The following is a 23,164-nucleotide window of genomic DNA, read 5'->3' as shown; positions in this document are numbered from 1 at the left end:
TGAAGTAGACGTGAATGCAGATAGGTGCAAGTGATGATTAATTTTGTGTGTCAACTTGACTGAATGAAGGCATATCAAGATAGCTATTAAAACATTATTTCTTGGGACGCCTGGGTGGCTCAGTTGGTTAAGCGGCTGCCTTCAGCTCAGGTCATGATCCCAGCGTCCTAGGATCGAGTCCCACATCGGGCTCCTTGCTTGGCGGGGAGCCTGTTTCTCCCTCTGCCTCTGCTGCCACTCTGCCTGCCTGTGCTCGCTCTCTCTCTCTGGCAAATAAATAAAATCTTAAAAAAAAAAAAAAAATTATTTCTTGGTGTGTTTATGAGGATGTTTCTTGACGAGATTAGATTTTGCATTGGTGAATTGAGTAAAGCAAATGCCCTCCCCAATGCCGGTGGGTATCATCCAATCTATTGGGCCTAATAGAATAAAAACGCAGAGTAAGGGCAAATTTGTTTATTCTACTTGAGCTAAGACATCCATCTTTTCTTACCCTTAGACATTGGCACCTCTGATTTTAAGCTTTCAAATTCAGATCAGTAATTACATTAGCCACCAAATTCTCAGGCCTTCAGACTTGGACTGAATTACACTGCGGGTGTTAATAGTTCTCTGGCTTGCGACAGTACATCACAGGACTTTTCAACCTCCATAACCACGTGAGCCAATTCCTATAATAAATCCCCTCTTAGATGTATAAGAATCCTAATACAGTATATGTGAGTATTCTTTTATGAGTATTGCTCATAATTATTCTTACGCTTTTTCCAAATTTCAAAAGGCCTTTTATATGCACCAAATACTCTAAGAAAAGATTACATTTATTCGGAGAGACTTAAAATTGCTATAAAGCCATGACTGAATGATACAGAAAACCAAAAAATAAAATGAATAAAAGTAAATTCACTAAATATGAAGTTCATTTTAAAAGCTTGCTGACTAACCAAAACATCCTACTAGTATCCACCTATTGGTTCCTTATCTGTAAAATCAGTGGGAAAATGTTTGTTCAGTGAATGAATGTTCAATCCAGGTTTGTGTGGGGAATTTAATACTTAAGTTCTTCAATAATTGTGTATTATTTTCTACCCATTTTTCCATTACATAAATTGCTACTTCCCATTTTATATACTTATATATACATATGCGTGTGTCTGTGTGTGTGTGTGTGTGTATAAAATTATTCAAACTCTCAGTGACAGAACCTTAGCCACATCCTGAGCTAAGACCAAAAACTACTTAAGCCAGATTTTTTAAAAATTGTGTTTTGGGTAATTCATAATAATTTTTAAATCCTGTATAACTTAGCATCAGCTCTAGGCTGCTGATGGTCACTTAATCTGATCATCAGCATGATTCTACAGAAAGTAAACTAGACTTAAGGTCAGAAAATATGAGATTTGATCTTTTGGCAAGTAACTTGCCAAATGCATGGTTTGCCCAACTAAAGAGTAGTGGAAAAAAATAATATCTATATTGCTGGGGTTTTGTGAGGGTCAAGGAAGTAAGAATAAGGGAAGATTAAATGCTAAATAAAAGAAATTCACACATCATGTTTAAGCAAATACCCAGAAAGAATGGTGTATATTACAGAGTATTGAAACTGTAATTGATGAAAAAAAGCACAAAGCCCTTACAAATAACCACTCTAAACTCTGGACAAAATATAGGAAAAAAATACCTGACAGCACTTGAGAGGGAAAAAGCAGGCAGACATTGAAGAGGTCAAGATTTTTAAGAAAGAATGGTACTGAGTGAGGATAGACCCCAATCAACATACTGGGTACAAAAACACAGAAAACCTACAATCTTAGTGGTTAAGGCCCAGAAGACAGAGTATGGAGTGGCCACAGCAGGTGAAAAGTGAGGGTGAAAATCTGAGGAGAGAGAGAGACAAAAGAGAGCAAGCCTTATTCCATATTAACTCTTCCTAATTCTCTGACTGACACCGAGAGGCAGAATCCAAGGAGCACACTGAAGGCTGAGCAAATAAAGCCTTTTCAAAGTTCAAAGTTCAAGTTAGCAGTCTGTTAAAAGAAAAAAATATATATTCTTCTCGATAACAAACAGGATCAAGAGAGGTCTAAATACACCTTTCATAACTTCCTGGAAATAAGAAAATTAATAGACATATGAAGAAACAGGAAAATGTGGCCTCTGTTCAAGAGAAAAGGCAACCAATGGAGATCAAACTTGAGATGATGCAGATATTGAAATTAACACACAAGGATTTTTAAACACTTATTAAATTATTTACTTAAATGTATTAAATTATTATTAAAATACTTATTGCCATTAAAATAAAGGATATAAAGGAAAATATGCTCAAAATGAATAAAAAGGATACAAATCTTAGCTGAGAAATAAAAACTATTAAAAAAACATGGAAATTCTAGAACATAAACATAAGATCTCTGGAATTTTTAAAAAGCCATTAGATGAGCTTAATAGTAGATTGAAGATGAAGGAAAAAGTCAATGAACTTGAAGACAAATCCAATAATTATTGAAGAACAAAAAAATAAATTGGAAAAAAATGAATGCGCTCCTCAGAGATGTATGGGATAACATCAATAAGTCTAACATATATGTTAACGGAATCCAAGAAGAGAGGTAAAATGCTAGCAAGAATATGTGAAGAATAATAGCTGAAAACTCTCTAAAAGTGGTGAAAGACTAAAATTTATATGTTCAAGAAGATCAGAGAACCCTAATTAGGAAAATACAAAGAGAAACTACAAACATAAACATAGTAGTCAAACTATTGCAAATAAAACAGTAAAGGTAAAAGTCTAAAAACAGCCAGAGAAAAATAACAAATTACAAACAAGAGATAATGACTTCAATGATCACTAACTTCTCATCAGAAATAATGGAGGCCAGAAATTAGTGGAATGATCTTTAAAATGCATAAAGGGGGAAAAAACAGTCAACCCAGAACTTTATATTCAGCAAAAATATCTTATAAGAGTAAAAAATAAAGACATGTTCAGATAAAAGAAAAAAATCTCATCAACAAACCTAAACTACAGAAAATGCTAAGATTTTCTATGCCAAAGGGAAGTGGTAACACATAAACATTTAAATCTTCAGAATGGAATGAAAGCACTTTCATTTTAAGACTTTCATTTTGTCCTTTATAACTCAAAGATTCTGACTGAAGTGCTACTAAGTGAGCCTAACTTCTTTTCCCATCTTCACTCTCTCAACCATATATATATATACATACCACCAAACCTGCAGAGACAGAGAGATATGTAATAAGGGGGCCACACTACAAGGATCTGTTGCCCAAAGTAAACAGCAGATTCCCTAGTTCCTGCAAGGTTTTTCAGTGCTGCCTAACTTTCTCAAAGAGTAGCACAAGAGATAACTTATTCAGTTTATATATTCATAAATATAACCCTTCTGTTATCCAATAATTTGTTTCATTTACTATAAAATGAAAATCACAAACAGTAAACATTCTGGTAGATGGTGAGTTTCTATAAATGCTTCAGTATGTAAACTTTTCAAGGAACAGAACTCTATTATACACTTGTTTTGTAACCACAACAGTACCTAGCAGAGAGCTGAGCAGAGTTAGTGCTTAACATTTACTTATTGTTTTCAAATAGCATTGATAGTTGAAATGCATTGTATCTAGTAAGTTTATCCTTCACATTAAAAGCTACATAGCAGTTTTACATTAAGTTATAAGATTAAATATAGAAATGGAATTGTTTCCTCCTGGTTTAGAGAAAGCTATCATTTGAGGATTCATTCATTAAGACACTACCCAAGGGGAAAAAAGGGTAAGAAACTTAAAAAAATGCAAATTTGATGGGAAAACTTCATTATTTCCAGGAATTCAGCCTAATCCACTTGTCCTTACTATTACTCTAGGACCGAAATTTACTACTTAGCATAAGGAATAATGCAGAAAACCATTAATATATTATTTAGGTACCTAAAGTCCTTTCCCTATTTTTCAATCAGGTTATTTTAGTTTTGTTATTGTTAAATTATAATTCTTTCTGTGTTCTGGATAATAACCCCTTATCAGATACAGACATTTCCTCAAAGAAGATATACAAATGGCTAACATCATTACCATCATTAGTGATGCTTAACATCACTAATAGAGAAATGCGAATTAAAACTACCATGAAATATAACCTCACACCCATTAGGACAGCCTTTATCAAAAATACAAAATATAGAAAGTTTTGGTGAGGATGTGGAGAAACTGGAACACTTGTGTACTATTAGTGGTATTGTAAAATGGTGCAGCCACTATCAAAAACAGTATGGAGTTTCCTCAAAAGATTAAAAATAATTTACTATATGATTGGGCAATCCTCATTTTGAGTATACCACCAAAAGAGAGGAAAGCAGGATCTCAGAGAAATATTTGCAAACCCATGTTCACAATGGCATTATTCACAATAGCCAGGTGGTGGAAGCAATTCAGTGATAGATAAAAATGTGGCAAATATATACAATAGAGTATTGCTCAGGCTTTACAAAAAGGAAATCCTTGGGCGCCTGGGTGGCTCAGTGGGTTAAGCCGCTGCCTTCGGCTCAGGTCATGATCTCAGGGTCCTGGGATCGAGTCCCGCATTGGGCTCTTTGCTCAGCAGGGAGCCTGCTTCCCTCTCTCTCTTTCTGCCTGCCTCTCTGACTACTTGTGATTTCTCTCTGTCAAATAAATAAATAAAATCTTTAAAATATATATATAAAATAAAAAAAGGAAATCCTGTCATGTGCCACAAAATGATTAAACCTGAGGGCAATATGCTAAGTGAAATTAGTCAGTCATGAAAAACAAATATTCTATGATTCCCCTTACATAAGTTATGTAAAGTAATCAAATTTATAGAAACAGAAACAGAACTGTGGTTCCCAGAGGCGGGAGAGGAGGAAACAGAAAGTTATTCAGTAGGAATAGAGTCTCAGTTTTGCAAGATGAAAAAGTTATAGAGATGCACAAGGTGAATGCTAGTTAATGCTGTAACAGTACACTTAAAAATGGTAAACTTAACCAGTCAGTTAAGCATCTGCCTTCAGCTAAGGTCATGGTCCCAGGATCCCAGGATGGAGTCCCACATCAAGCTCACTGCTCAGCAGGGAGTCTGCTTCTCCCTCTGCCTGCTGCTCTCTGACAAATAAATAAAATCTTTACCTCCCCCAAATATAGTAAACTTGATGTTTTGCTTTTTCCCCCTTTCCTTCTTTTCCCTTTTCTTTACTCAATCTGCCCACAACTCAAAATATATGCACTGAATCAACAAAATAGAGGAAAGAAAAATGAGCATTCTGCTCTTCTCCCTTCACAGTTCTCCACAACAAGCATTAGTTTTAGTTCAGAAACAATGAGGGAATGTAGAAGGGCGTGTATTGGAATGAGCACTGAGTATTATACGCAACTAATAAATTGCTGAACACTAAAAAACTTACAATGTAATATATGCTGGCTAACTGAAAATAATAATAAAAAAAGAAAAAAAAAGAAACAATGAGGGAAAAGTCGAAGGGAAGCTCAATTCTAGGCTTCTAATTTGGGGGAACCAGAACATTTCTTCCAATTCAGGCTCAAGCTGGCAACTCTACTAGGTAAGATGGAAATGTATTTGAGTACCCAAGATCTTTAAAACCAAATGAGAAATTAATTTAAATAATAAAATACTACAATGCTCTCTCACAGTCATAGTTAATGTACTGAAAATGATCGCAAATTAAAAGTAAAATAAAAAATAAATGGGCAAAAATAACACATACAATAACATTTTCTTTATTAACCAATGAAACAAAGAAGTAAGAAAACATATCTCACAAATTAATAGCTAGTCCATTATAAAATACTTCATTCTACAATCTTCTTGAGCCGTTTTTCCATCAATTTCATCAGGTTTTGTTTCTTCTTTTCTGTTTGGGTGCAAAGTCCCATAATAAACAATAAGAAAAATAATTCCAAGGACAAGACTAAGAACTATAGTGATACTGATAGGCATAAAATAGTCTGAATTAAAAACAGAGACTGGGGAAACCCAGAACACAACCAATATCCCCACTGTGGCCAGTACCCTTACAATATAGTAGCAAAACATTGGACATCTCGTATTCTGTCCCTTAATATTAAAAAAAGTAAAAATAAGAATGAATCCAACAACAACTCTATATAAAAATTCCATACTTACAGAAGCACAAAACTGAGTTTGCTTTTTAAATGCCCACAATAACCCTAAAAACCAAAGAAATAACAATAGAAATAATGCAATCTTAACATTTAAGAATAAAAGAAGTACAATACTCAGCATCCAAGATAATAATGTAAATAACTTGTAAAAGAGGTAAGTGAATTTGGGACAGGATCCTTTAAGAAGATTTTTATCAGACAAGGATTTTCTTAAAGCTACTTGATAATCAAGAGTTGACCAAGAAATAGCACAGCAAGAGACCATAATGGCTGCATCTACAAAACAAAAAATAAAAAACAGATATACTGTTATAGGAATAATAACAACAAAATTAAATTACTGTATGCCATATATGCTTTATCTGAACACCCACAAACACATCAGGTACTTTATATACTGATCTCATCTACTCCTTTGAAATAGATATTAATATTCCCATATTACATTTGAAAGAAATGATGCTTAGAAAATACACATATTACTTAAGTCATACAACCAGCAAGTTGCAGAAAGCTGAGATTTGAAGCTAACTCTGCCTGATTTCAAAGTTGGTGTACTTAAATGCTATATTAAGACTGCTTTGTAAGATTTTAAATAAATTCACTGTACAAATTTTATTGAGCAACTGGTATAATGGAAACTGCACACTCTGGAAGTCCTCTAAGAGACTACAGTTACAGTCCGAGCTTTGCCAGTCTCTTTGGCTTTGACCTTGAACATATATTTAATTCACCAAGAAACAGCATAATGGGAGTAAGAAGGAAGGGAGAAGGGAGGGAGGTTAAATAGAAAATTTTCATGAAAGTATAATTTCCCATTTTTTAGATGATGAATCAAATAAATAAATATATTCTAAAACTTACAAATTTCTATAGACTTGACATCTTTACCCCTTCTTTTCCCCAACAAATAACAGAAGTTCATTACTGCTTTGAAAAGGATGACACTAGCTAGCCCACTGTCAGAGCTGGGAACTTTTATAAAACTGAAAGCAAAGGCATTAGAGGATTAAAAAGAATTTAAAGCAGAACACAGAATGCTATTCCTTCCCATTTAGTCTCATTGGAGGTCTATATCTTGGGATAAAAAGGCAGACTTTAAGAAATTGACCTACTGAAAAAGTTTATGATGATTTTAAATGCCTTTGTCTACTCTCCTGGTTTTAGCATATCCCACTCTGGACTATACAATTAGCTGGACTTTTTTCTTTCTTCTTTAATTCAAATATTTTTTTTAATTTTTTAAAGATTTTATTTATTTATTTGACAGAGAGAGAGAGATCACAAGTAGGCAGAGCAGCAGGCAGAGAAAGGGGGAAGCAGGCCCCCTGCTGAGCAGAGAGTCCGATGCAGGGCTCAATCCCAGGCCCCTGAGATCATGAGCTGAGCTGAAGGCAGAGTGCTTAACCCACTGAGCCACCCAGGCACCCCTAATTCAAATATATTTTACTTAAAGCTCTGCTTTCTGCTAAATTGTCCTATGCCTTTTTTCTTTTTTTTTCTATGCCTTTTTTCTAATTAGTTTTTAACTTCTACCAAAATAACACATAAATACGTAAAAACTGAATAAACAAAAACAAATTATTACATATATAAAATTTAAAAGTCACTAAGCTCCACTTCTCTTCACCTCTCTGTCATAACCCCCAGAAGAAATTGCTAAAACTCTTCTAGTTTTTCTTCTGACATTTACTGTTGTATTTTTAAATAAAACAAATACTTTAAAACAAAACAAAACAAAAATAAAGAAAAATACTTTATCTGCTTTACACACTACTTCTTGATTTCCTCTTTGGAAAGAAGAAAATTTAGCACATACGTAAGTACACACCTTTCTTGCATTTTCCTCTCCCTCCACCCGCCCAACAGAGTAACATCACAATTTTTGGTAAAAGTCAGTATTTGGTGTTTATCTTATTACAACTACATATGCACTGGTTTGTTTGTTTTACTGCTCAGCCAAGTATTACACTGGTATATTTCCTTTCTTTTAAAACTGTTCACTTTTCCTTTACTTGGTTTTTCCTAAGCTTATATTTCTTAGGAAAATCTTCAAATTCATTAATTAGTAAAACTCCCCTATATACACATTTATTAGTTTATTCCTTTTCTTTCTTTCCTTTTTTTTTTTAAGAATAGCATCCTATTGATCTAAGGTAGCTGTTCTCAAGGCTTGCTTCCCGCCTTCCCAGAACTTCTGTTCACTTCTCTTTGGTGTTAAATTCCTGTTTCCTGTTCTCAAGTCTTCCTTGCTTTATTCTCATGTTTGATCAAGCATTCTCCAGATATTCCCGAGAGAAGTTACACCTAAGGAAAAATTTTTGAGACCATATGTCTCAAAATGTCTTTATTCTACCCTCACATTTGATACACAGTCTTGCTAGAAACAGAATTGAAAGTTTAAAAATGTGGAGCACCTGGGTGGCTCAGTCACATCTGACTCTTGATTTCAGTTCAGGTCAAGATCTCAGGGTCCTGGGATCAAGCCCTCAATCAGGCTCTGTGCTCAGCATGGAGTCTGCTTGTCCTTCTCCCTCTGCTCCTCCCCCAATGTGCTCTCTCTCCACTCTCCCTCTCAGATAGATAGATAGATAGATAGAAGACAGATAAAATCTTTAAAAAAAAAAAAAAGTTAAAAATTGGTTTCAGGGTGCCTGGGTGGCTCAGTCTGTTGAGCATTTGCCTTCCACTTGGGTCAGGGGTTCTGGGATTGAGCTCCACATCAGCATCCCTGCTCAGCAAGGAGAGTGAGTGCATAGCTTCTCCCTTTCCTCTCCCTCTACCCTTCTACTCCCCACCCCATTCATGCACTAATAAATAAAAATCTTTAAAAATTCTTTAAAAATGTTTTCCATTGAAACTTTGAAGTTGTTGCTCTATCTATAAGCTCTTAGTTTCAAGTATTACAGTTAAGAATTTCAATGCCAACCAGTTTCTCTCACATCTTATAGAATGTTATCTTTATCCTTGCTTCTCTGGATGTTATAATGATAGGCTCGGTATGGCCATTTTTATTTACCCTTTCAATCTAATAACCCACTTCCTTCAGTCACTGTGGTTTATTTGGTGGTTTTGCTAGAAATCACAATATGCATATTTAGTATGTCAAAGTTTAAATATTAATGTTTTACTTCATAGAAAGGTTTATAACAAAAGTAATGAGGTTTAAATTTCAGGGACTCACACTTACCCAGGTTCCTTTCAAGCCTAGGAAAACCCTAGCAATGTATTTACTCTGTCATATATTTTCTTTTTTTTTTTTTTTTTTTAAAGATTTTATTTATTCATTAGACACAGAGAGATCACAAGTAGGCAGAGAGGCAGGCAGAGAGAGAGAGAGAGAGGAGGAAGCAGGCTCCCCGTGGAGCAGAGAACCCGATGCGGGACTCGATCCCAGGACCCTGAGATCATGACCTGAGCCGAAGGCAGCGGCTTAACCCACTGAGCCACCCAGGCGCCCCTCTGTCATATATTTTTATAAGATTTGGGAAAATAAGGCATTTTTAACTGTAGTTGATTAAATGCCCTGTCTCTACTCCTACTTTCTCTTATATTTTCTTTTGGTGTATTGAAGTGTGGTCATTTTGGAGATCTAAGGGAAATTGAGTTGAGAATACATTTAGATTAGATTAGAAGGATATGTTTATAAGATCTGTTAAATAATTAAGATCTTACTAAGTGACAGAGCTAAGATTCTCAGGCAGTTTGCCTGATATTAACACTTGACTATATTGCCACCAATGGGCCTCTGATTACTTAACATTAAGGTATAATGGTCTATCTATACTTATCCAGTTGACACTATTAGTTTGACACTATTTCCCATTTCTTACTAATCTACCTGTTCTACTATATTTTTCTGATCATTTAGCTAACCTAACATTAAGTCACACTCTATCCAAACTGAATTCCTTGTCTTTACCAAACCATATCTTTGTTTATGTATTACTCTCAGTCTAAAATGACCTTGTCGAATTATACATATACAGATTATTTTCTTCTTTCTGAGTTTGACATTACTGACACCAGTGAAGAAAACCTAAGACTACCAATATTTACTAAACGAGACATCAATAATAAACTAGTACTGTCACTTCAAACAGTATTGAAAATTAGTTATTTCATCAAAAAAATGTGATATATTCTGAACTTATACCACATTACTAATGAAACTGCCAGTGTTTTTCCAAACTTAGCAATCCAAAAAATATACATGATATGATTAATAATTTGTGAAGCTAAAAGAAGCTTTTCCAAGTTAAAATAAAAAACTTTCAATCAAATATGCTAGAAAACAGAATTTTTCTATTCCCTCTAAAAAAATTGTATTATAAAATTATCAAAAGTCAATCAGTATGCAACCAAAAAAATCAGAATTATTAAAACAATAAAGATATATTACTTTTCTTCCTCTTGTGAAATTTTTCAGCTTTTTTTATATATGTAATTTACTGTAATTTATTTTTTTTAATGTTTACTTTCATACCTTTTATGGACTGAACTGTATTCCCCCAAAATGCATATGATGAAGCCCAAAACCCCAATGTGACTCCATTTTGAAATAGTGTCTTAAAGAGGTAATTAAGGTTAAGTAAGGTCAAAAGGGCAGGGCCCAAGTATGATAGGACTGGTATCCTTATAAGAAGAGGAGGAGACACCAGAGATCGTTCTCCATACACAGAGAAAAGAACATGTACGCAAACAGCAATAAGATGGCCATGTGCAACCCAAAGAGAGAGCCCTCACCAAAAACCAACTCTGCTGACACCTTGATCTTAGACTTCCAATCTCCAGAACTTTAAGAAAATCTATTTCTAATGGTTATGCTGTAGAATTCTGTTATGGCAGTCTACACAGACTAACACAATACTTAATTTTTTATATTATATTCTTTTTCTTAAATAAGGTCTCTCTAAATGTTTAAGTTTTACACTTCAAAAAAACCAGATCCACCTTTGCTTTACCTTTTTTCTGGACTATACAAGGAATTCAAAACACTTTAACTCCATTATCTTCTACCAGACTTACATGTTATCACTATCTTATACTTTCCTTCTATCTTTTTTTTAACCATATGATGTTTTATTTTACAGTCAATCTTCATTTAGATTTACCCACATATTTACTATTTTCTTTCTTCTTTATTCCTTCTTGCATTTTGGAACACTTCTGTTCTATATGAAGTACATTCTTTGGAATTTCCTTTAGTAGTGATATGCTAAGGCATGGATTTCTTTCTACTTAGTTGCTTGTAAGATGAAGGGCTTCCTCAATCTGTGGGCAGTTGACTCTCATCATTTCTGAATTTTTTTCAGCCATTAACTTCTCAAAATTACCGCTGTTCCATTTTTTCTCTCCTCTCCTCTCCTTCACAGACTCTGCTCACATGTATATTAGACCTTGCATCCCACCTTCCATGTTTCTTAATATCTTTTTCATATATTCCATCTCCTTGTCTCTATATAGTATAATCTGAAAATTTCTTCTGATCTAGCATTGAATCACTGTCTATACAGCTATGTCTTATCTGCTAAGTAAATTTCAATTCTTAAATTTCATCATTCTCATAAATTGTACTCTTGTTTTTCAAATACACAAATCATTTTTTATAGTTTCCTATTCCATATTTTTAAGTTCATCACTTACCTCTTTTGACATAGGATGCAGATACTTTGTAAAACTGTTAAATTCCAATATCTAAGAACTTAATAAGCTTTTTTTTCTGCTGTTCTTACTCATGATGCTTTTGTGTGTGTGTGTGTGTGTGTGTGTGTGTGTGTGCTATAAATTACTGTAAACCATTCATTTTCCTTGGAAAACTATCTGTGAAAATTATTTGAGGCCTGAGAGAAAATGAATTCCTCCAGGGAGGATTTATACTTATTTGTGCAAGATGGCTAGGGTCACTGTCAGTCTAGGACCACTCTAAACTATATTCATACCTTAGCTTTCATTAGTTTGTTTTCAGTTTTGTTTTGTTTTGGGGACTAAAAATGAGAATTTTGATTGCAAAATTGTTATACTGTTAAGTTTCCCTGCGCTACTCAATAGCAAGGCAATATTTCTTGCCTGTGTCCTGAAAGTAGATAATGAGGTAGGTAACTTCACACCTTTGCCCTGAGGAGGATGCCTTTTGGAGTACCAGTTTTACAGATTAGATCTTTTTATCAGATGTCCCTCCCTTATGAGGACTGAGCTTTGTCTTCAGTCCACACACTGGAAGCTATCAAAACTGAATCTGCTACTTACAGTTTTGGTAAAAAACAAAACAAAACAAAACAAAACAAAAAACCTCCAGGTTTAAACGCCTTCAGAGTCTTACTTAATCCTGCTGTGTTCCCACTTTCATGTGTATGAAGACTTTTGAAAATATCCAATTGTTTTACATATTTTCAGAGAGAGGATTAATTCAAATAATTTAGGCTTTCAGTGGTAGAGTTTATTTAAATAATCTGTTTTCCATCTGCTTTCCATCTTCTAAACATTTGTTGATACTTAATTGCTATTCTATTCTACATTCTCTTTGTCCCTATGGGTTTATACCATCTTTACTCCTTTACTCTCCTTTTTAGTATAATTTCAGGAGAGTGCAAAGATAAAAGAATATGTTCAGTCTTCTGAAGTACTTCTATATATAACCTGATTTTTTTCACATTTTACTCTTCTTGATTATCAAAACAATATATGAGTAGCAGAGAATTTTTTAATTTAGAAAAGTTTAAAGAAGATGAAATAAAACCTTTCCTAATCCTATTACCCAGAAGCAGCCACAGTTGACATTTTTGCATATTTTGTCCCAGATTCTTTATATAATAATTTCTCTGTATCCTTAAAAGTAGGATAGAAAATTTGGCAATGAAGAGCTTTGCATTGTGGGAACTCTTTCCTTTCTCTCTCCTGGCCATTTTGGCAACTGCTTTGGATGGGGCTGTCCTGCATCTAAGGCAAAAAGATGGCGGCTGCAAAGAAGATGAAAAAGTTGCTGGAGTCAATAAACTCAACATTCCAACTCACTATGAAAAGTGGAGAGTACATGCTGGGGTACAAGTGGACTCTGAAAATGATCAGACATGGCAAAGCGAAACTGGTCATCCTCACCAACAACTGCCTAGCCTTGAGGAAATCTAAAATAGAATACTACTCCATGTTGTCCACAACTGTTGTCCAATACTACAGTGGCAATAATACTGAATTGTGCACAGCATGTGGAAATACTATAGGGTCTGACACTAGCTTTCACTGACCTAGGTGATTCTGGTATCATTAGAAGCATGCCAGAATAGACATAGTAGTAGTAAATTATGCAAAATTTTTCTTTAATAAAACTGACTAGGGGCGCCTGGGTGGCTCAGTGGGTTGAGCCGCTGCCTTCGGCTCAGGTCATGATCTCAGGGTCCTGGGATCGAGTCCCGCATCGGGCTCTCTGCTCAGCAGGGAGCCTGCTTCCTCCTCTCTCTCTCTGCCTGCCTCTCTGCCTACTTGTGATCTCTCTCTGTCAAATAAATAAATAATAAAATCTTTTTTTAAAAAAATAAATAAAAAAAATTAAAAAATAAAACTGACCAAAGTTTGTTTTAAGAAAAAAAAAGTATAATAGAAAATTTCATAAACTTTTTGCCTCAACTTTATTTTAGAATTACTTTCCTATGATATTAAAAGTTATCTATAAATGCTATTTCTTTTTTTTAAAAAGATTTTATTTATTTATTGGACAGAGAGAGATTACAAGTAGACAGAGAGGAAGGCAGAGAGAAAGAGAGAGAGAGGGAAGCAGGCTCCCTGCTGAGCAGAGAGCCCCATGTGGGACTCGATCCCAGGACCCTGAGATCATGACCTGAGGCGAAGGTAGCGGCTTAACCCACTGAGCCACCCAGGCGCCCTATAAATGCTATTTCTAATGGCTACATCATTTTTATACTAACAGTCTATAATTCGATTTCTCATTTTTTGCTATTTTTTTAAAATTTATTTTAGCCTAACAGTATTCATTGTTTTTGCACCACACATTTTTTGCTATTTTTAACTGACACTTCAACTTCTTACTTCAAGAAGAAACTAAAGGACAAGGACAGAACCTTAACATAACTACAGCTGTTACTGGATCCCATTGCTGGTCTGGATGCTATATACTACTTGAAATCATCAGAAAATCTAACATAATATAGGCTGTAGTTCTAAATATTGAACTTCTAGCTTAGGAACTGTATGATAAAGGACTATTAAGTCTAAACCCACAAATTCCTTGAATCACAAGGAAAAAACATCCCATAAGTAGGTTCTCTTTGATATATGACTAACAATCAAAGTAAAGGTAAAAATATTAGAAGGGACTAAAGTTTTATGGGAAATGAGAAACAGAAAGACTGAGGGAATGAACTGATCTCACAGGTGACTCTAGCATAGAAGGAACTCCAGGGAAAATGATAATCTGTTCCTCTGAGCTGAATCCAAGTGTATATAGAACCAGAGTCATTAATGAAAACTGGGGCTATTTAGCAAGTGGGTTTTTTTTTAACATCTCAAATTAGATACGTAAAAAGGTTTAATGAAAACATTAATTGTCCTTTAAAAAATGAACATTTTACCCTAATGAGGAAATCTGCTATAGAAGAGCAATATATTGACTACTTACAAAATTTTCATTGTTTTGTGGCATTTGGACTTTCACCCAGTGATTCCAATTCTGGGAATTTACCCTATGGATATACTTCACACATGTAAAATGATTCCTGAATAAGATTACTCACTGCAGCATTTTTTTACAATAGCAAAATATTAGAAACAACCTAAATTAATATAAATATTGGGCTTGTTAAATAAATCATCCATAATTTGTAATACTATGCAGATAATAAAAATGAATGAGGGAGTTCCTTCTGGACTGATACAGATAGATCTCGAAGACATACTGTTAAGTGCAAAAAGCAAACACAACTTTTATGTTACCATTTCTGTAAAAGAAAAAAGAAGAAAAAAGAATATAGGCTTTTTAAAAATTTTTCTGAAAGAAGCATCAAAAAACTGACAATAATAATTTCCTTTCTTGGCAGACAAAAGAAGTAATGGGAAGAAGGGAGAAGGAGACAATATATCTTCATATACTTTTTGATATTTCCACAGTATACTTTTTTTAAAAAAATGAATAATTCTTAAAATAAAGAAACTATAAGAAAATTTCTAAAACCTCTCAAAGAGTTATGTAGTTGAGGGGTGCCTGGGTAGCTCAGTCACTTAAGCATCTAACTCTTAATTTCAACTCAGGTCAGGATCTCAGGGTTTTAAGATCGAGCCCCACATTGGGCTTTGTGCTGAGCATGGAGCCTGCTTAAAGGTTCTCTTTCTCCCTCTCCCTTTCCACCCCCACCCCACACAAAAATTAAAAAAAAAAAAAATCCTCAGAGGATCCATTTAACACAGGGTGTTAGAAAAGACTTACACTGACTGAAATTTGCTTGACCATGTTCCAGAAAGATGTAGAGCTGCAAAACAAATTGTGGGCAGCCTTCCAGGTAGGTCTCAAATAGTCTGAGCATGCTCAAATCAGTCATTCTATCTATAACCTCTTTATGTGGATCAATTTGTTCTTCTATAAAGTTATCAGTTTTGCTGATATTTTTGAAAGCCACGTGATAACCCTTTTTCAAGGCAAACCAATACCTGTAAACACAAATATTCACCTTCAGTAAAATATTCATTATAACATGTATGTTAATATATATAATAATTCTGGAAAAAGTAATGTACTTAAGTACAGAATATTCTGGGGCGCATGGATGGCTCAGTTGGTTAAGTGCCTGACTTCATTCAACTCCGGTCATGATCTTAGGGTCCTGGGATCAAACCCCACAGCAGGCTCCTCACTCAGAAAGGAATCTGCTTGTTCCTCTGCCCCTCCCCCCCACTCATGCACCCACATACATGGTTTCTCTAATAAAAAAATAAAATTATTTTTAAAATAGTACAGAATTTTCCCACAAACTTTCTCCACTATAAATTTCTTTCAACTCTGAATATCTCATGATGGCTTTATTGCAATTCAAACTCCATAAACTTTGGGGCACATGGGTTGCTCCATCGGTTCAGTGGCTGCCTTTGGCTCAGGTCATGATGCTGGGGTCCTGAGATCAAGCCCCACATTAAGCACCCTGCTCAGCACAGTCTGCTTCTCCCTCTCCCTCTTACTCTGATCCTCCTCCCTGCTCATACATGTGCTTTCCCTCTCAAATGAATTAAAAAGAAAACTTAAAAAAAAAAAAAAAAAAACCATGGGCGCCTGGGTGGCTCAGTTGGTTGAGCAACTGCCTTCGGCTCAGGTCACGGTCCCGGAGTCCCGGGATCAAGTCCCGCATCAGGCTCCCAGCTCCATGGGGAGTCTGCTTCTCCCTCTGACCTTCTCGCTTCTCATGCTCTCTCTCACTGTCTCTCTCTCAAATAAATAAATAAAAATCTTTAAAAAAAAACCATAAACTTTAATTGCATATTTGATAGGCATTGTATGCTAACACTGTTGAGCATACATGATTTCAATTCATATTCATAGTAATTATGTGAGAAGAATAAGTATTATTCCAATTTCACAGATGAGAAAACTAAGAATGAGAATGGTAGAGTGACTAGCTAAAAGTAAAGATCAGACCAAGACTCCAAACCTGATCCTATGATTCCTAGTCTTAACCACTACTTTCTGAAAGACAAACAGCAATTTTCAATTCATGAAATTTTTTTTTAATGTACTTCACGGGGATCACAAGTAGGCAGAGAAGGAGGCAGAGAGTGGGGAGAAGCAGGCTCCCTGCCGAGCAGAGAGTCTGATGCGGGGCTCAATCCCAGGACCCTGGGATAATGACCTGAGCAGAAGGCAGAGGCTTTAACCCACTGAGCCACCCAGCTGTCCCCAATTCACGCAATTTATCTTAACTACAAGACAGATACATGCTCTTAAAAATGTCAAAAGTTGAAGATGAGACTGAACCTAGCAAACAATTACCCGATATCTGCAAGGTGCTAGGTTCTTTGACCATTACCATCCTAGAAAATATGTAATTTCTCAAAGGCTTTTAAAACACCCTTACTCAGGCTCTTTTTTTTTTTAAAGAATTTTAAAATGAACATGAATTAAGAACATACAAGTAAAACTATTAATAAAACATATTGTGATATTTAAGAAATTTGGGTCTAGCAAAAAGGCAAACAGGCTTCTAGCCCAAAGTTTACTGAAACTCTTTACTCCTCAGTTTCCTCATCTATAAAATAATGGCAGTCATATATATCTTGTTTCAGTAGGCCCCTTCTGTCACTGTTTCCCATTTCGTTAAATGGTACTAACATTTACCATATTGCTCAGACCAAAAACATGGAAAAAATTTACAACTTTTTTTTCTCATACCCTAAAAAGCAATTCCTCAGCAGGTTCTCTTGGTTCTGATTCTATCTTCAAATATATTCAAATCTGAGATGTGTTGATGAGAGGAGCAAGATGGAGGGGGAGTAAGAGACCTAAATTTCATCTGGTCCCAGAAATTCAGCCAGATAATTATCAAACCATTCTGAATGCCTAGGAACACAACAGGAGATCAAAAAAATAGCAGTAATTTTATGGACAGAAAAGCAAACACTTTCTGGAAGGTGGGATGTGTGGAGAAGTGAATCTAAGGTGATATACAGGAAGCCAGACTGCTGGGGGGGTGGGGGAGCCTCTGTCAGCTGGCTACCAGCAAGTGATAGAGCTGTGGGAGCACAAAACCAGAACTTTTAGAAGTCTGCTCTGCTGAGGGATGTTGCTCTAGTGGCTAAGTGGGGGGATTGAAATCCTTGCAAGGACAGTGTAGTCTCAGGACCTCTGGGTTACAGAAAGCCTGAGGGTGCCTGAGTGCAGAAGAGCTCCCAGATAACTGAGCAGGGAAGCTGGCTGTAAAGACTGAGCCAAGAAGTGGGTTCTCAGCTCGGCATTGCCATAAATCATGATCCACAGCACAGTCGGGCCACTGCTCTTCAAGCAGAGACCCAAAAAGTGGCAGATCCAGTCAGACTCCCCTTTCTTTCCCGGGAGGAGTGGCATGGGAGGGCACTGCAGGAATCTGCTGGGTTTGGAGACTCCAAATGGGGTCATGTGCCAGAGACAGAAATTCTCAGTCACAGGCCAGGTAAGCACAGAGTATGCCAGAGACCAGGGAGACAAGAGTGACTGACTACTTTTCTCTGAGGGCTCGCTGAGGAGTGGGGCCCTGAGCTTTCAACTCTTCTGGAGACAGAGACTGGGAGGCCACCATTTTCATTCTTGTCCTCTAAAGCTGTACAGAGAGCTCTCAGGGGGAAAAAAAGCTACTAAGGCAAACCCAAGCAGATTACTTAGGCTGGCCCCTGGCAAGGGTGGTGCCATTCCCCCTGGGGCAAAGACATTTGAGAATCACTGCAACAGGCCCCTCCTCCAAAAGATCAGCAAGAACATCCAGCCAAGACCAAGTGTATCAATGAGAACTGCAAAACTCCAGCGCTAGAGGAATACAACACATAGATTTCATGGCTTTTTTCCCATGATTCTTTAGTCTTTCAAAGTTAATTTTTTTTTAATTTTATTTTATTCTTTTCTATTTTTTTAATTTTTCTTTTCTTTTTCAATCAACATCTTATCAATTTCTTTTTAAAAATATTTTTAAATTATCATTTTTGCAGTCAAATTCTATTCTCTCATTGTATTTAACTTTGTGTGTGTGTGTGTATACATATATATAACATATACATATACATATACAAACATATATATTTTTTCCTTTAAAATTTTGGGATGCAGTTTCTTCTCACAGACCAAAGTAAACTCAAAATCTAGTGTGTAGCTTTGTTCTATTCAAGAGCCTGATCATATTCTTTTTATTTTTTTTCCTTTCCTTTCTGGTCTCTTCTGATTTGGTTAGTGTATCATTATTTTTTTCTGGGGTTGTTGTTACTCTTTTAGCATTTTGTTCTCTCATTCACCTATTTTTCTCTGGACAAAATGACAAAATGGAAAAACTCACCTCAAAAAAAAAAAAGAAGAACAAGAGGCAGTACCAACTGCCAGGGACCAAATCAATACAGACACTAGTAAGATGATGGAACTAGAGTTTGGAATGACAATTATAAAGATACTAGCTGGACTTGATAAAAGCATACATGACACTAGAGAATCCCTTTCTGCATAAGTCAAACCAAAAAGGCTATTAGTGAGGTCCAATAAAAAATGGAGGCTCTAACTGCTAGGATAAATGAAGTAGAAGAGAGAATCAGTAATATAAAAGACCAAATGATGGAGAATAAAGAAACTGAGAAAAAGAGAGACAAATAACTACTGGACCACAAGGGGAGAATTCAAGAGTAAGTGATACCATAAGACAAAACAATATTAGAACTGGGATCCCAGAAGAAGAAAGAGAGAGAGGGGCATAAGGTATATTGGAACATATTATGGTGGATAACTTCCCTAATTTGGGGAAGGAAACAGGCATCAAAATCCAGGATGCACAGAGAACCACCCCCCTCAAAATCAATAAAAATAGGTCAACATCCCAACATCTAAGAGTAAAACTTAAAAATTTCAGAGACAAAGAGAAAATCCTAAAAGCAGCTTGGGACAAGGGATCTGTAACCTACAATGGGAGAAACATTAGATTAGCAGCAGACCTGTCCAGAGAGACCTGGAAGGCCAGAAAGGACTGGTATGATATATTCACGGCACTAAATGAGAAAGATATGAAGCCAAGAATACTACATCCAGCTAAGCGGTCATTAAAATAGAAGGAGAGATAAAAAGCTTCCAGGAAAAACAAAAATGAAAAGAATTTGCTATCACCAAACAGGCCTAGAAGAAATATTGAAGGGGGTCCTCTAAGCAAAGAAAGTCTTAAAGTAACATAGACCATTGTCTATGTCTAAAAGTAACATAGACAATATACAGTAACAGTCACCTTACAGGCAATATGATGGCACTAAATTCATATCTTTCCATAGTTACCCTGAATGTAAATGGGCTAAGTGCCCCAATCAAAAGACACAGGTTATCAAATTGAACTTAAAAAAATCACACTCATCAATATGTTGTCTACAAGGGATTTATTTTAGATCCAAAGACACCTCCAGATTTAAAGTGAAGGGATGGAAAACCATTTACTAAGGGCATCAAAATAAAGCCAGGGTGGCAATCCTTTTATCAGACAAATTAGATTTTAAACCAAAGACTATAATAAGAGATTAGGAAGGACACTATATCAGACTTAAAGGGTCTATCCAACAAGATCTAACAATTTTTTTAAATTTTTTTAAAGATTTTATTTATTTATTTGACAGAGAGAGAGATCACAAGTAGGCAGAGAGGCAGGCAGAGGGGGACAGGGAAGCAGGCTCCCTGGCAAGCAGAGAGCCCGATGCAGGCTTCAATCCCAGGACCCTAAGACCATGACCCGAGCTGAAGGCAGAGGCCTAATCCACTGAGCCACCCAGGTGCCCTATTTATTTTTTTAATTTCTTTTCAGTGTTCCAGAATTCATTGTTTATGCACCACACCCAGTGCTCCATGCAATACGTGTCCTCCATAATACCCACCACAAGGCTCACCAAACCTCCCATCCCCCACCCCTCCAAAACCCTCAGATTGTTTTTTAGAGTCCATAGTCTCTCGTGGTTCATCTCCCCCTCCAATTTCCCCCAACTCCCTTCCCCTCTCCATCTCTCCATGTCCTCCGTGTTATTCCTTATGCTCCAAAAATAAGCAAAACCATATGATAACTGACTCTCTCTGCTTGACTTATTTCACTCAGCATAATCTCTTCCAGTCAAGATCTAACAATTTTAAATATTTATGCCCCTAACATGGGAGCAGCCAATAATATAACTCAATAATAACAAAATCAAAGAAATACATTGACAATAATATGGAAATAGTAGGGAATGTTAACACCTCCCCCCCTCACTGAAATAGACAGATTAGCTAAGCAAAAGATCAACAAGGAAATAAGGGCCTTAAATTACACATTGAACCAGATGGACTTCACAGATATATTCAGAACATTCCACCCCAAAGTAAGAGAATACATGTTCTTCTCTAGTGCACATGGAATATTCTGCAGAACAGATCACATCCTGGGTCACAAATCAGGTCCCAACCAGTATCCAAAGACAGGAATCATTCCCTGCATATTTTCATACAATGCTTTGAAACTAGAACCCAATCACAAGAGGAAAGTTGGAAAGAACTCAAATGCATGGAGGCTAAAGAGAATCCTGCTAAAGAATGAATGGGTCAACCAGGAAATTAAAGAATTTTAAAAATTCATGGAAAGAAATGAAAATGAAAACACAGTGCTCACTTCGGCAGCACATATACTAAAATTGGAACGAAAATGAAAACACAACTCTTCAAAATCATTGGGATGCAGCAAAGGCAGTCCTAAGAAGAAAGTATAGAGCAATGAAAGCCTTTCTAAATAAACAAGAAAGGTCTCAAACACACAATGTAACCCTACAACTAAAGGAGCTAGAGAAATAACAGCAAATACAGCCTAAATCCAGCAGGTGAGGAGAAATAGTAAAGATCAGAGCAGAAATCAATGAAATAGAAACCAAAAGAACAGTAGAACAGATCAACGAGGGAGCTCATTCTTGAAAGAATTAATATGATTGATAAATCCCTGGCCAGACTTATCAAAAAGAAATGAGAGATGACCCAAATTAATAAAATCATAAATGAAAGAGGAGAGATCACAACCAACACCGAAGAAATACAATTATAAGAACATATTATGAGCAACTATATGCCAACAAATTAAACAATCTGGAAGAAATGGATGCATCCCTAGAGATGTATAAACTACCAAAACTGAACCAGGAAGAAATTAAAAACCTGAACAGACCCATAATCAGCAAGGAAATTGAAGCAGTAATCAAAAACCCCCAACAACTAGAGCGCAGGGCCAGATGGTTTCCCATGGAATTCTACCAAACATTTAAAGAAGAATTACCTATCCTCCTGAAATTGTTCCAAAAAATAGAAATGGAAGGAAAACTTCCAAACTCATTTTATGAGGCCAGCGTTGCCTTGATCCCAAAACCAAATGAAGACCCCATCAAAAAGGAGAATTACAGACAAATATCCCTGGTGAACATGGATGCAAAAATTCTCACCAAAACACTAGCCAATGCATCCAACAGTACATTAAAAGAATTATTCACCATGAGGGGCGCATGGGTGGCTCAGTGGGTGAAGCCTCTGCCTTCGGCTCAGGTTATGATCTCAGGGTCCTGGAATCGAGCCCCGCATCGGGCTCGCTGCTCAGCAAGGAGCCTGCATCCCCCTCTCTCTCTCTGCCTGCCTCTCTGCCTACTTGTGATCTCTCTGTCAAATAAATAAAATCTTAAAAAAAAAAAATTATTCACCATGACCAGGTGGGATTTATCCCTGCACTGCAAGGTTGGATCAACATCTATAAATCAAAGTGCTACAGTACATTAATAAAAGAAAGAACAAGAACCATATGATACTCTCAATAGATCCAGAAAAAGCATTTGACAAAGTACAGTATCCTCTCTTGATTAAAACTCTCCACAGTGTAAGGATAGAAGGTACATACCTCAATATCATAAAAGCTATCTATGAAAAATCCACAGTGAATATCATTCTTAATAGGGAAAAACTGAGAGCTTTCCCCCAAAAGTCAGGAACACAGCAAGGCTGTCCACTGTCACCACTGCTATTCAACATAGAACTAGAAGTCCTAGTCTCAGCAATCAGACAACAAAAAGAAATAAAAGGCATCTGAGTTGGCAAAGAAGTCAAACTCTCACTCTTCGCAGATGATATGATACTTTATGTGGAAAACCCAAAAGACTCCATTCCATATCTGCTAGAACTCATACAGGAATTCAGTAGTGTGTTAAGATATAAATCAATGCACAGAAATCAGTTGCATTTCTACACACCATCAACGAGACTGAAGAAGAGAAACTAAGGAGTCAATCC

General features: G+C 36.1%; 1 protein-coding gene and 1 pseudogene across 6 annotated transcripts in view; one reads left to right on the top strand and one right to left on the bottom strand.

Moving 5' to 3' along the window:
- Positions 1-5,747: 5,747 nt before the first annotated feature.
- The window catches only part of XKR9 (XK related 9), a 100,678-nt gene continuing 83,261 nt past the window's right edge, over positions 5,748-23,164 (bottom strand). For all 6 annotated transcript variants that reach the window (XM_032315562.1, XM_032315565.1, XM_032315566.1 and 3 more), the window contains 2 exons: positions 15,614-15,834; positions 5,748-6,453 (listed from right to left, as the gene is read on the bottom strand). In XM_032315562.1, coding sequence (XP_032171453.1) covers positions 5,825-6,453; positions 15,614-15,834 — 850 coding nt within the window. In that variant the 3' untranslated portion in view covers positions 5,748-5,824. The remainder of the gene's footprint in view (positions 6,454-15,613; positions 15,835-23,164) is intronic.
- LOC116574776 lies at positions 13,130-13,460 on the top strand (annotated as a pseudogene).

The sequence above is a fragment of the Mustela erminea genome, chromosome 16 (assembly GCF_009829155.1).
Source record: "Mustela erminea isolate mMusErm1 chromosome 16, mMusErm1.Pri, whole genome shotgun sequence".
Lineage (NCBI taxonomy): Eukaryota > Metazoa > Chordata > Mammalia > Carnivora > Mustelidae > Mustela > Mustela erminea.
The sequence above is the reverse complement of the archived record's forward strand: the minus strand, read 5'-3'. Positions and strand labels throughout refer to the sequence as shown.